Source organism: Equus asinus, chromosome 23 (genome assembly GCF_041296235.1).
Source record: "Equus asinus isolate D_3611 breed Donkey chromosome 23, EquAss-T2T_v2, whole genome shotgun sequence".
Lineage (NCBI taxonomy): Eukaryota > Metazoa > Chordata > Mammalia > Perissodactyla > Equidae > Equus > Equus asinus.
Window position 1 is genome coordinate 28,746,712 of NC_091812.1, and position 13,815 is coordinate 28,760,526.

The 13,815-nt window shown below is 38.8% G+C and overlaps 1 protein-coding gene across 1 annotated transcript in view; it reads right to left on the minus strand.

The window, feature by feature from the left end:
• Window positions 1–213: 213 nt before the first annotated feature.
• The window catches only part of OSTF1 (osteoclast stimulating factor 1), a 51,298-nt gene continuing 37,696 nt past the window's right edge, over window positions 214–13,815 (minus strand). Inside the window, exons 6-10 of the mRNA XM_014866492.3 lie at window positions 13,394–13,501; window positions 12,331–12,380; window positions 9,180–9,258; window positions 5,852–5,950; window positions 214–787 (exon numbers count right to left, since the gene is read on the minus strand). Coding sequence (XP_014721978.1) covers window positions 729–787; window positions 5,852–5,950; window positions 9,180–9,258; window positions 12,331–12,380; window positions 13,394–13,501 — 395 coding nt within the window. The 3' untranslated portion in view covers window positions 214–728. The remainder of the gene's footprint in view (window positions 788–5,851; window positions 5,951–9,179; window positions 9,259–12,330; window positions 12,381–13,393; window positions 13,502–13,815) is intronic.

Here is a 13,815-nt window from a genome sequence, read left to right on the forward strand (position 1 = left end):
CTTCTTCATACTATGTATATATAACCTTGGAGATAAAATTGAAAGTCTCATAATTATTAAAGTTATGTATTTCATTAGAAGTGTATCTTTTTAAGATTATTGTCGACTTTAATCAAAGCAGATACAGGAGACTGAAGAGAAATTTGGCTATTTTGATGTTTCTGTGCTAACAGATACAAAATATAATTTAAAGAAATAAAATCAGTCTTTAGCTAAATATAAATATAAAAAGCTTTATTTATTTACCAGCAAAGAGTGATACCAGAAAAACAGACGAAAGGGATAAAGTCTCTTAAAATGTTTATTTTTGTCAGAACAGCTGACAATTTTCTGTTAAGTCTTTTGGTTTATTATTACAATAAGCATTTCCCCCCTTGAAAAATCCATTCAAAATATCTCAATCCTTGAGGTAAAGAACTTTAAAAAAACCATCTTGATTTTTTAAAGAAAAAAATTCTTAAAATTCCTTTAGCTTGATAAATAGAAATAATCTCTTCTTGTTCTACTGTGGTGAACAAAAATGTACTTTATACAGTAAAGTATCCAGTCACTTATTGGCAAACCGAAGGTGAGAACTATTTATTCACACGTTCTACTCAAACAGTGCAATACTGCCACATTCATATAGACATTTTTTTTTAGACAGTTACCAACACTCTCTGGCAAAGACAAGGTTTTGGAATGGCAAAAGCAACAGAAGTTTTAGATCTCAAAGCTCTGGAGGGGAATTAATCTGAGTCTTCATCATCAAGATAGTCCTCAGCGTTGCTTAATGTTCGAACTGCATCTAAAAGAAATAGGGGGAAATAAGAAAAAGAGAGAAATTACAAATTGCTTGGATTTTGTTTTCACTTTCAAAGCTCCTGACAATTCAACAAATTGTAATCTTTCCTCAGATCCAAGGATTGTACTTTCTCCGAGGATCTTTTTCAACTTTTGCTTTTCCGCCTAACTATTCAGTTTCTGCTGCCACAGAGACGTATCCATCTACAAATACATTTGTCCACACGTTCCTTAGACATGCCAAAAAGTAAAGCGCATGGTGCTGAGGTACCATTAGTTCATCTCGCACAAAATGTGACCAGCCACATGCGCCATGACCAACGTGGAACACACCAGAAGCCCCTCCACTCTGACAACTGTGCTTCCAACCTCCTCTCTCAGTGACAAGTGCACACGTGGCTTCAGTCAGTCGGCAGCCCGTGGCCTTACCTGAAGGCAAGGTCACTGGGTAGAAAGATAACTAATAGTAGGGGGGAAAAAAAGAAAAGAAAGAGAATGAAAACAGAAGGTTCAGTTTCATGTTAGAAAACACTGATAAAAAAGTATACTCAGAAGCAAAAGACTGAAATGAAACATAAATAAATGAAAGTTTTGAAATAGAAAAAGCTGAACCCCATCAAATGTTAAATCAACCTCAAATAGGGCTCAAAAGGCATCTGATCTTTAACTGTTCACCTATTCACCTGCCTAGTCAAATTCCTATAGCAACGGGTTATGCTTCATATAATTTTAAGGGAAAACTGAAATGCAAGTATAAGCACTCTGTTAGAGCTCAATAAATCGATGTTATAACACCCAGGTGATAGTCTCTAAATACTACATCCCTAAGCTCACTGGAGATATAAGTCATTTGAAATCTGGGTCAGAAAATGAAAAGGTGGACCTGGAACCTCTTGTCATGTCCTAAAGCAAGGATCCTTTTAAAGACAGTATCATTTTAAAGGGGTTCAGGAACCAACCTGAGGAGACCTCCACCAGCCAAAGACAGGCTATCAATACAGATACTAACCATAATGGATCAAAACACAGCAAATATTTCAACGTACACCAAAGAAAATTCATCGGTCCCTTTCAGAGAATCACAGGGAACCAGAGCGTTATTTTGAAAACTCTTAAATAAAGGGCAAAAATCAATCCCTTATTCTGCCCCTACTACATGAACTATTCCTCTGAGTAACCAAACAGTTGATGAGGGGAAAGGAAACATTGATTTAAAAAAAAAAAAACTACGAGAGACATACCCATCAATTAGAAATTGACCTTATTTGGACCCTGACTTAAACAAACAAAGTAAATAAATAAATAAGCAAAGAATAAACAAACCTGTATGAGAAAAATAGCAAGTTTGGACAATGACAAAACCTTTGATGATATTACAGACTTATTACTAATTTTAGGTATGCTAATGATATTGTAGTCTTTTTAAGAGTCTTTATAGGTTTAGGAAAATGATTACTCAGACAAAGGAAGGGACAAGGGGGAATCAGCACAACAGAGGTAGAAACCGATTTATCTTACACAAGAGAGAAGAAAAGATAAAAGACAAACAAGTGGATGTGAGCAGAACAGAGGCAAGCTTCAATGATTTTACATCGGCTTTCAAACCGCCAGAAGTCTCCAGGTTGACTATATTCTTCTCCAGTCTTCTTAAGAGAGGTTCTGGGGAATTGGGAGGAATATATTTTGTTCTATCCCACACACACCGAGGAACTGCAGACTGGCTGTGAACTTGGCAAAAGTAGCTTTTCAAGCTAAAGACAAACAGCAAAGCTCTTTCCCTTTCTACTCTGCTACTACAATCCTCGGTTTTGCCCATTTGAGATATTTTGTCCTTCAGTGGTTACTTCTGCACTTTGTTTTAACCTCATTTCTCCTGCTAGCAAGAGAAAGGTGACTTGCCGTGGAGCAAACTCTGACCGAATGGAAATCAAGAGACAGGAATGAGCCTGGCAAATAAATTCCTTCTCCTCCCTTCCTGTAGTGGACAGCTCTGAGGCATAGTTTCTTTGGAAACTTCTCATATGGCGAATCCTGAGTGCCGAGCCCAATCTCTTTATAGCCCATATTGGGGCCTGACCAGTACAGTACGATAACCTATCTCCCAGAAACTTGCCATCCTCCCTACCTCACTCCCATTTTTCCTCGATCTCACTGCCCTGGATTTACATGTTCCAAGTCAAGTACCAGCACTTAAGACAATCAAACAATAAATCAACAAGTCAATAAATACATGGTGGACGGATAAACACGATCAAGTGGATAAATCTCACAGACATAACATTAAGTGAAGGAAGTTAGACACAGAAATGTACATACTGTTTGATTCCATTTATATCAAATTTGAGAAAGCAAAACTAATCTTTGGTGAGAGAAGCAGAGGATGCTAAGGGAGGCTTCTGGGGAGTAGGAAATATTCTCTATCTTGATCTGGGTTGTGGTGAGTAAGTGTAAGCACAGTAAAAAAAAAAAAAAATCACCAAGCTGAACACTTAGGATTTAAGTACTTTACTTAACGTAAATTATACCCCAATTTTTAAAAATTAGAAAAAGGATTTAAGGGCTCAACCCTCACGTACTGCCCTGATCCTACCCCCCATATCCCGGATTTACCCTTCGTGGTAACTACAAGTAATATGAATTGTTTTGTCCCTAAAGGAATCCAAGACGTGCTTTTAAACGTGGACAATATCAGAATACACCTTTTCTGCTTAGAGTTCATGCTGGCAATTAGCTATAAGGCCCAATATTCACACTCTCATTCCAACTAGGATCAAAATACAAATTAAAACTTTTTAAACTGGATGATTGGGGGAATGAAGCAAGAAAAAAGAGAGAAAAAGTAACACGAAAATTCATGTCTTGGCTCTGCGTGCCAGGCCTCAAGGTGACCTCATTAACGAATCCATTATCTAATCAATACAAATTTAGGAAGGCTGACTAAAGACACTTGGAGCGAGCAGAGAGGAAGAGTACCCATCTCCCCACCTTATTCTACAAAGACTAGAAAAGTGAGGGGAAAAAAGAAGAGTCTGCCACCTGCTTCCCCAGGCTCCAGCTACTCATGTGGGGGCTTCTGGCTGCAGCTCTCCAGGGGCTGAGCAGGTGTGCTATTTTCCTTGCCTATCACGACCAAGCTCATGGGATGCACAAGACTCTGATAACCTTCAGCTCATAAGACACCTTACTTCTTGGTCAGGACATTCTGGAGGCACTCATATAGCAACAGGAAGTCAGTGGCAGAGTAAGGAAGTTAGGCCACAGTCCTACTTCCTGACCCAGCCAAGGCAGCAGGCAGGAGGAGGTCCACCTCAAGTAAAAATGTCTCTCCCACATGGCTGCAAACACGGCTTCTCAGTCAAAATGTAGCTGGGGAGTACCATCTCAGGCTCACTTAGAACTTACATCCATCTGTGCATGAGTAGTTACTTTAAAGAAAGACTTGCTCTGCGAGAGAGCATCCATGGCTTGAATAATTAAGGAATCCAAAACTGCTTAATGGTTTACACTACCTCTGAACTGAAGTTAAAAGAGATAAAAGTCTGGAACAAGACATATCTGGGATAAAGAACAAAAGAAACAACAGACTCAGGAGGAGGGCTATGATGGGAATTTGATGACATAAGGAGGATAATTCTGGGAAGCTCCCTTGGCGAGCCATGAAGAGTGGGGGACTGTTTGCTATTTTTGATTGACTAAAGCAGGAAACCAGGGACTGGCTTTATTTGTTGTTTCTGCTAGAAATGGAATATGGGACAGCATTAACATTACCTCTTCTCATAAATCAAAGGACACCTGGGAGAGAAGACAGTTTTCCAAGGGTTCAAAAATTAATGGGAATTTGATTCAAACAATAAAAACAGAAATCAGTATCTCATTACAGAAGTTCGAGAACTCTGAAAGTGATAACAGCCTCAAGTTAAAATGGAAACAAATGCACTTAACCTCTGTAAGGGAAATTTCTCAAAAAGTTGTTCTGGTGATTCTCCACTAACATGGATCAGTCTAAACTCTAGACTCTAAATCAATACTAACAAGGTTTGGAAGAATGAGTAGCAATGCAAAAGACTTACAAGAAGTAAGCCCTTCATTGAGCTAGTTCCTTTCTAAAAAATGGTGGAAAAAATTTATCAATTATTGGTTTATATTTCAAAATGGTATTAAAGTGCCAAACATAAGATAATACAGTAGAGAAAGGCTCGAGAAGTGAGGAAAAAAAAAGAGAATAAGTGTTCCCTCCAATCAAATCATCTTCTACCTTTCTTTTTCCTACATCTCTGGGTTTCTCATGGGCCAGGAGGCTGATGATGAATGAAAAGGGGAAAAAGGAGAGGTGGATGGGAAGAGCTCAAGGCACACCCTCCCAGCATTTCCTTGAGGAATTACCACATTAGAATGAATCTAGGGGCACATGTTCAATAGGCTTCGTACTGAGAGGTCAAATAAATAGCCTGTCTCTGAATAGTAATCAGGAATGATGCAGGTATGTCTAACACCTTTTCTTTAACACCTTTTCAAAACAACCATACAAACTTTTCATTTTTTTCAAACCTGTTCTCCCACATCAATAGTTATTTTTATCTTTAAGAACGTATACCTAAACTTTACCTTTAAAAACCACCCATAGTACTTTCAATCGATACCAGAATGTTGACAAAGTCTAGAATAATTTTGATTATAGTTTATTGATACTCTCATTTCAAATAGAAACAAAAGATAATCATGGAGCTGTTGAGTGATTAACTCAAAAAATACTAGGAGATAACCACTCATAAAAACATATCTGAAACGAGGAGATGGAGACCACGGTTCTCTGCTAAGGACTGTCATGCAAGGCAAGGTGATTAGAACTTGATTGCAAGGAACAAAAGAAACATACAAAAATAGTAAAAGATCAATATCTCTTCAAATTTCTGTTTGCATGAGGGTACTGTTTCATGTCGGAGTGTCTGATTTAGACCAAGGATATAAAATCTAACTTCACAATCACCAAGAAAACTCTTTTCCCCATACTACGTTGATAAGTCTTAGTCAGGATGCCACCAGAGGAGAGAGAATTGAAACCAAATACCTGTTCCCTGTTTCTTTTTCAGGAGAGATGCACAGGCAGCATTAGTAGCCATGTCGAAGGCCAGCTTCTTTTCATTGTTCCTTAAGTCTGTTCTAGCACCTTCCCCAAGACAAGAAAAGTAAATTAGGCATTTTTGAAGACCCTACAGCAGCAGCCAATCATTTTCCACCAAAACTAACTAGACAACAATTCTGCTGAAGAAATAAGCTTTTCCAAATAGGAAAACTTTCTCAAAACAGTTATAATGTATTTGGGCATCTTTAATCAGGGAGCTTGTTGCTGCACTTGCGATAATTATGTGCAATTAAAATATAGCCTTTCCTTTCAAGTCCCTATAGAACTGCATGTGACCTTCTCAGTAAGGAGTTACCATCCCCATGGTAAATCCTAAATCACTTAGACTCCAGTGGTTACATGTGCCTCAGCGTGAGTTTTTGGGGATTAAATTCAATACACCCTTGGCTGCTGCTTCTGTTCAAGGAGGTCTTTAGAAAAGACCATGTGAGTTGAGTTTGAGGGGATTAATATTTTATATCTAGAAATATATTCTCATGCAAATGAGCAGAATAGTAACAATAAAATCTAGAGGCAACCCATTCTTCCCAAAGCCCATCTTCTACCTGCTTTTTTTCCTTGTCATTTTTTTGTGTTAAAAATTACATCAAAATTCATGAATACATTCTCACTGTGAAAGAGTGAAAAATAAAGAAGTGCGCTGAACAAAAGGCTGTGTCCCATTTCATCCCCCAGCAAACTCCCTCCTTCCTCCATCTTCTACCTCCTGCAGAGGTGACCATTCCCAACAAGAGGACATCAGTTCTCGTCTCCTTTATGTGCACGAAGGCCTTCACAGACATATATGTACATACACAAAATCATAATACATGGATTGGTCTGTAATTTGAGCCTTTTTATTGCTGTATAATTGACATGAAACATTTGTTTCAGGTGTACAACATAATGATTTGATATTTGTATATTCTGTGACATGATCACTGTAAGTCATTAACGTTCATTACCACACATAGTTGTGAGATTTTTTTTCTTGCAATGAGAACTTTTAAGATCTACTCTCTTAGAAACTTTCAAAAATGCAATATGGTATTATTAACTATAGTCACCATGCTGTACATTACACCTTCATGATTTACTTATTTTATAACTGGAAATTTGTGCCTTTTGAACCCAAGAGTTTTTTTAACTTAATATATAATGGTACTCATTTCTTAGTAGGATGCATACTTACAACTCAGTCTACTTAAACGTTTATAAGTATTCCATTTTGTGGATGTTCCAAAATTTATTTAATCATCCCTCTACTGAGGGGCACTTAGACTGTTCCTAATTTTTGTTTTTTTTGAGGAAGATTAGCCCTGAGTTAATATCTACCACCAATCCTCCTCTCTTTGCTGAGGAAGACTGGCCCTGAGCTAACATCCGTGCCCATCTCCCCCTACTTTATATGTGGGACAACTACCACAGCATGGCTTGACGAGCAGTGCGTAGGTCCACACCCCGGATCTGAACCCACGAATCCTGGGCCACCAAAGCAGACCACGTGAACTTAAACTCTGTACCACCAGGCCGGCTCCAGGCTGTTCCTAATTTTCATTATCACCACCAATACTGCCATGAGCCTCCTTGACCAACATCTTTGTCTACATGTATTTCTGAAGGATGGTTTCCTAAAAGTGGTGTTGAAATGTACATGTGGAATTCTGCTAGCTGCTGTCAGATTGCTTTCCAAGAAGGCTTCACCAGATTACACTTTCTGCTACAGGGTATGAGAGTACCATTTCCTTTGCAACCACATCCTCTTCAATAAACAAACAAAAAAAATGTTCTAAAACCTGAAGGTACAAAAATACTGAGTCAAGAAAAAAACAGTATTGTTTAATTCGGAATATGGTAACTGTGTGTCAAAATCTCTTTCTCCTGAGCAGATTGAGATCTATCCACAACTGGAGTTATGTGGAAATCCTCATTCGCTCATTGTGCTACAGGTCAAAAATCCTGAGGGTTAAGAGGTCTATGACGAATCATATCTTACAATAAATTACACTATAGAACTCATAGACATGATTTCTATCCTGACAGGAAATGTTCAGAGACAGCAATGCTAGAGCAAAGAAACACACCCATTGCCTGTGTCCCTGTCGACCAGTGCTGCCCAATAGAAATACAATGCGAGCCAGATATGTAATTGTAAATTTTCCAGCAGCCACATTTTCAAAATGTGAAATTCATTTTAATAATATACTTTATTTAACCCAGTATACCCAAAATGTTATCACTTTATCATGTAACCAATATAAAAATCATTGTGATATTTTACTTTTTTATTGGCTAAGTCTTGAAAATCTGGTGTACGTTGTGCACTTACAGCACATCTCAGTTCACACTAGTCTCACTTCAAGGGCTCAGCAGCACACATGGCCAGCGGCTGCCGTATCAGACAGCAGAACTCTGTATAATCTTTGAGGGGCACTATAGTGGTCCGCACAGTGTCTGATCTCTTAGACCTGGCATTTACATCACTGACATACTTTAAATCAAAAACGTTTCCTCTCATATATCCTACAACATTGCTCCGAGGATCCCTAATGATAGTGCCGCCACATGACTTGTGGTCTGGAGACTCAAGCAACCTAGATGGATCGCCTTCTGAACCACAGTATAGCACAGGGTGATATGCCTGGCCCTCTGTAAGGGTTAATTCATATTTATGGGACAGACAAATGCATGGATGGTCAGCCCATAACTCCACTGTTCACTCTGACTTGTGCAAAAACAGGGAAAAAAGGATCCTCACTCATTCTCTATCCATCTAGCACTTCATTCTCTGTATGTCTAGCACCTGCTCACCCCAAAGCCGGACACTGCAGCCACAACATTCTTTCTTATCAATCAAGACTTTCCTGTGTAAACAGGGGCCTCAGCAACTTTACCCACAGCTTTCTCAGAGAGGATCCCCTCTGTATGTGCACATGCACACACACACAAACACACACATGCACAAGTGTGCTTTCCTTCTAAGGCCCTTTAATCCTGCAGAAATGTACAATAAGTTCTTACTAAAAGCAATATACGTAATTTTAAAGCTTACCAAGGTTTTACTTTATAACTAAAAACTTACACAAATAAACTCAACAATTTCCTTGATTTAAAATAAAGACATCTCACTCTGTGATACAGTCAGAGTAGAGATTAAAATCCCAGTTTTAAAATAAAGAGCCTATTATTCTTCCTACTATTTCAAAAGGTATAATTTGATGTAGCCTATTTTTCAGGCTAAGCAAAGATGAGATAAACTCAGCATACACTTTACCTTTTGCCAGAAGCAGCTGGACAATATCTGCATAACCCTTCCAGGCAGCAGCATGCAAAGCTGTGTCTCCCAACTTGTTCTAGAGTGATAAAAAGAGAAAGCAGTATTTTTTAAAATGAAGTGTGAATTGAAAACACACATGAATTTAGGTTTAATCTAAGCAAACCTAAAGTGAGAACAAAGTTATAAAATCATAAAAAATTCCAAAGAGAGAAAGAAGACTCGAGAGATGAGAGATGAGTCATTCAGGGAGATGCAAGGGGATGGAGAAGTAGAAACTGACTTGGCAGAGCACAAGCAGAGATGCAGATGCCTGCAGAGGGAGACACCAGGGAAGCAGGCAGATCTGACCTCGGAGAAACCTAGCATGAATTAGGAACTGGAGATGCCTGGATACCTTGGAGCAGGAACAAGGCATAGGGGTGAAAACAAGGGTACTGGGCAAAAGTGTTTATAAGGAGTAATTAGAACCCCAGAACCCCAGATCACCTTCCTGTCTCTGTGCTGCCAGGTGACACAGTACAGAGGGTAGAATTACCCTGCCGAGAAATTAACCAGATAGTTTCCAAACTCATGGACACTAGCTACAAGAGAAGTGGCAATAATGATGGAAACTAAAAGCAGAAGGCCAGCTGAAAAACCTACAAACTGAGCAGTAAGATCCCTCTCCCAGCTGCCTTTATTTACCCCACTGCCCAGTGTATACATTCTGGCATGGAGCCCCAGGCAGGAGGCTGGAGGATACTTCTCTGTGAAGCTGAACAGCCCCCCAGGTGGGGAGGGAAGGAGAACTCATAGTGGCATGGGTATAACCCAGCAAAACAGCCAGGACCTCAGCACTTCACTCCATGGAGAAGCCCGCCAGCCAGCAAGCCCCCGAAACACTCAGCACTTCCAATCACACTTACACATGAGTGGAAAGCCAAAGACACTAGGTATTTGAGGAAAGCCTCTACTATTTGAGGAAAGACCAAAACAAACAAAATAAGTGCATCTTAGAGGAAAAAGACACAGTATAGCGAATAGCAAAAAATGTTTTAAAAAGCTATAATTAATATATAACAGATATAAAATGATTATAACCTAATGAAACAAGAAAAAGATGCTATTTGAAAGTAACAGAGTTAAAAAAAGAGCTTGTGGTAGACAGTTCTAGGATGGCCCCCAGATCCCTGCCCCCTAGTTTACACCCGCTGTATAATTCCCTCCCCTTAAATATGGGTGAAACCAGTGAATACAATGGGATATCACTCCCATAATTAGGTTTCTAACCAGTTGATGCTGAGTTCATCAAAAGGGAGATTTACTGGGTGGGCCTGACCTAATCAGGTGGGACTTTTCCCAAAACAAGGTGTGGCATCAGAGACACAATCTCTAGCTGGCCTTGAGGTAGAAAGCAAACAGCCATGTTGTCAACTGTCTATGGAGAGAGGTGTCTCTGAAAGCTGAGGACCCCAGTACCACAGGTACAACAAACTCAATTCTCCTAGCAACCAGTGAGTATGGAATAGGACCTGAGCTCCAGATGAGAACCCCGCTCCAGCCAGCACCTTGATTCCAGCCTGTGGGATGCTTAGCAGAGAACTCAGCTACACCTTGCCCAGAATTCTGGCCCACAGAAAATACACGGAAATAGGTGTTGTCTTAAGCTGCTAAATTTGTGGTAATTTGTTACATAGCAATAAAAAACAAACACAAAGCTGTGAGGAATTAAAAAGATAAGCAAGGGGGCTGGCCCAGTGGCACAGCGGTTAAGTTCACATGTTCCACTTTGGCGGCCCAGGATTTGCCGGTTCAGATCCTGGGTGTGGACTTACGCAGTGCTCATCAAGCCATGCTGTGGCAGGCGTCCCACATGTAAAGTAGAGGAAGATGGGCACGGATGTTAGCTCAGGGCTAATCTTCCTCAAAAAAAAAAAAAGGTAACCAAAATAAACATAAAGATAAAAGTGAGAAAAATTAAAAAAATTGGAGGTTCAATCTAAGAGGTCCAACATAACTAACTACTAAAGGGCATTCTAGAACCAAAGAATAAAGAAAATGGTCAGATAAAAGCTACAAAAAAACAAATACAAGACATTTTTCCAAGCCAAGAGAGTTCGTCATCATTCTTGGGCAAAGATCCACACTAAAGTGCATTATTGTGAGATTTCAGAACACCAAGGATAGAGTCAAGATTTTGAGCGAGAGAAAAAGCAGATGACACACAAAAGAATGGGCATCGAAATGGCCTCAACCTCTCAAAAGCAACCCTGAAAACTAGAATAGCACGGAGCCATGCCAGAACGCTGGGGAATCATTTTCAACCTCGAATTCTGTCAGCCAAATAATCAACCCCAAACCCCCCATACTCAAGAATCTACTTGAAGATGTTCTTCTAAAAATGGAAGACACAGCATCCAGAAAGCGAAGACACGACATAGGAGAGAGTGAAGGGTTTCCCGGGGAGACAGCCAAGGGCAGCAGAGGCCCAGTTGCTCAGATAAGAGAATGAGGATGAGGTCTTCAGGAAGGATCATTCCAGGGAGAAAAAAGAAAGCAGTTGATTATCTTACACATTCTGGAAAAGTCTATCAAGAGAGTATAAAACAGTGTAGAAGTCTTAGTCAGACACACACACACAAAAGCTAAATAAAAGTCAGTAAGTACAGAAACCAAAAAGTTATACAAGCAGTGAACTATATTTAAATTGCCCTAGTACTGTAAGCATCATATAGTAAGATAACCAACAACTATGACATGATACATTGGGAGGACCAGAGGAGGAAAGGCTCGGTCCTGGAAGAGGAGAGTGGGGCAGGTGAGAAGCTTAAATCTTCACCTACCAGACAGGATGCCAAAATACACACGAAGCAATGAATTTTGAGATAGCTCCATAAATGTAATCCTTAGGAACATGAAGGTAAGAAGAAAGAGAAGAGCTCAGAGCTGAAAGTGATATATCAAGAGGAGTTCATAGGCATTTGGGGCTTTACACAATTTAAACTTTAGTTTAACTATGTGCTTGTAGGATTTTGATTAAAAGTTTTATGAAAGATAATAAATGGGAAAAGGTCAGTGAAAGATACTGAGATAGGATTTTACGTGCCCATAAACTGCACAAAGAGAACACAGCAGGTGTGTTAACTGACTTCCACGTACGCAAGCTCACCTGTTGGTTCAGTTCAATGTTTGGTTGAGCAAATAGCATTTCCACTATATCTGAAATGCAAATAGAAAAGATATTTTTTAAGAATGAAAAGTAAAAGCCTGAAAAGACTAGGCATAGTCTTTTATTTTATTTATTTATTTATTTATTTATTATTTATTATTACTATATTATTTATTAAAATAATTTTAAAAAGGAGGATTCTTTAGAAGAGTCTTCAAGAAAATCATTATAACAAATTTTTCAATATTTATGTAAACAGAAGACTTAAGATTCTAAAAGGTAGAATGATTTAGGGGAAAAATATTTTTCAAGTAATTTGGCTTTTGCATTTTCACATGACATCTATAAGAATATTTTTACATTTGCTATGATATTTAATATTCATATAATTAAATTTGTGTTTATTAGCTAAAATCAGATAGGGTTCTTTTGGGAGACAGCCAAAGTTTTCCTTTGGCTTTGCCATTTAATTTGTTGGGTTCTTTGTTTCTCATTGTTGTTGGGTTTATTTTTGGGGTGTGTTGTAGAGAGAGGTAAAAAAAGAGTGGGTGTGGTAGGTTTTTGGCAAGGCTGAAATACATCTAGAAATTCCATTTGTCATTATTATTGATTATAACAGAGAAAGACATCAACCGAATCACTAACTCAAGCAAATGCTGTCTTTCTCCTGAATCTAACAGTTTGCACTAAACTTAAAATGTAAGTCATAAAAACGTATCTTGGGAACAGGTAAGCTGAGTCAATTCTGCCCCTTTCTTCTGCAAGATTAGATAGTGGGGTTTGTTTTTATATTACTGTTGTTTTCCTGTAACCATTCCAAGCCTGAGAGAGGAAAGGAAGTTTCCAGTCTTTCAAAAGAGAGAGGTCGACGCAGTGAGGCTGACTGACCACATTCTACCCACTGGTTTACAGAGCTTCCAGGAACAAGGCTTTTGGATGATGTTCTAAAGGATTTGAAAAAAATAATCAACTTTTTCTTTTTCTTTTTTGCAATTCTAGCTCCCCTGGGTGAAGCACATTTTCAGCCGCACACACATTTATGATAATAAAGAAAATGGAATACCTTTGTGACCCCCGTGACAAGCCCAGTACAATGCGGTGCTTCCAGCTTTGTCCAAGCCGTTAACACCAACTCGGTTGTCCAAACACTCTCTCAACCAGCTCAAGTTGCCTGAAAAAATTTTATGTTTATAAAAACACAAGAAAAAGTCTCTTATTTTTTTGTTTTGCTTTATTTAATCAATTTCATCCTGCATAAATTCCCATTTGCAATGGATTAATCAGCAAATCTGAAATGAAGACCTGCTCAGTAATGCATTTATTATGGTACATGTTGCCTTCCAGTTTATTAATGGAAAGCATTAACATCAATTTTTAATGGTAGGTTAATGGGAAGAGTTGCCTAAATGGATCTACTTAGGGTATTTTTACTCTGCAAAAAATTTATATACTTCTTTTCCTTTTTCAAATTCTAGAACTTGGGGA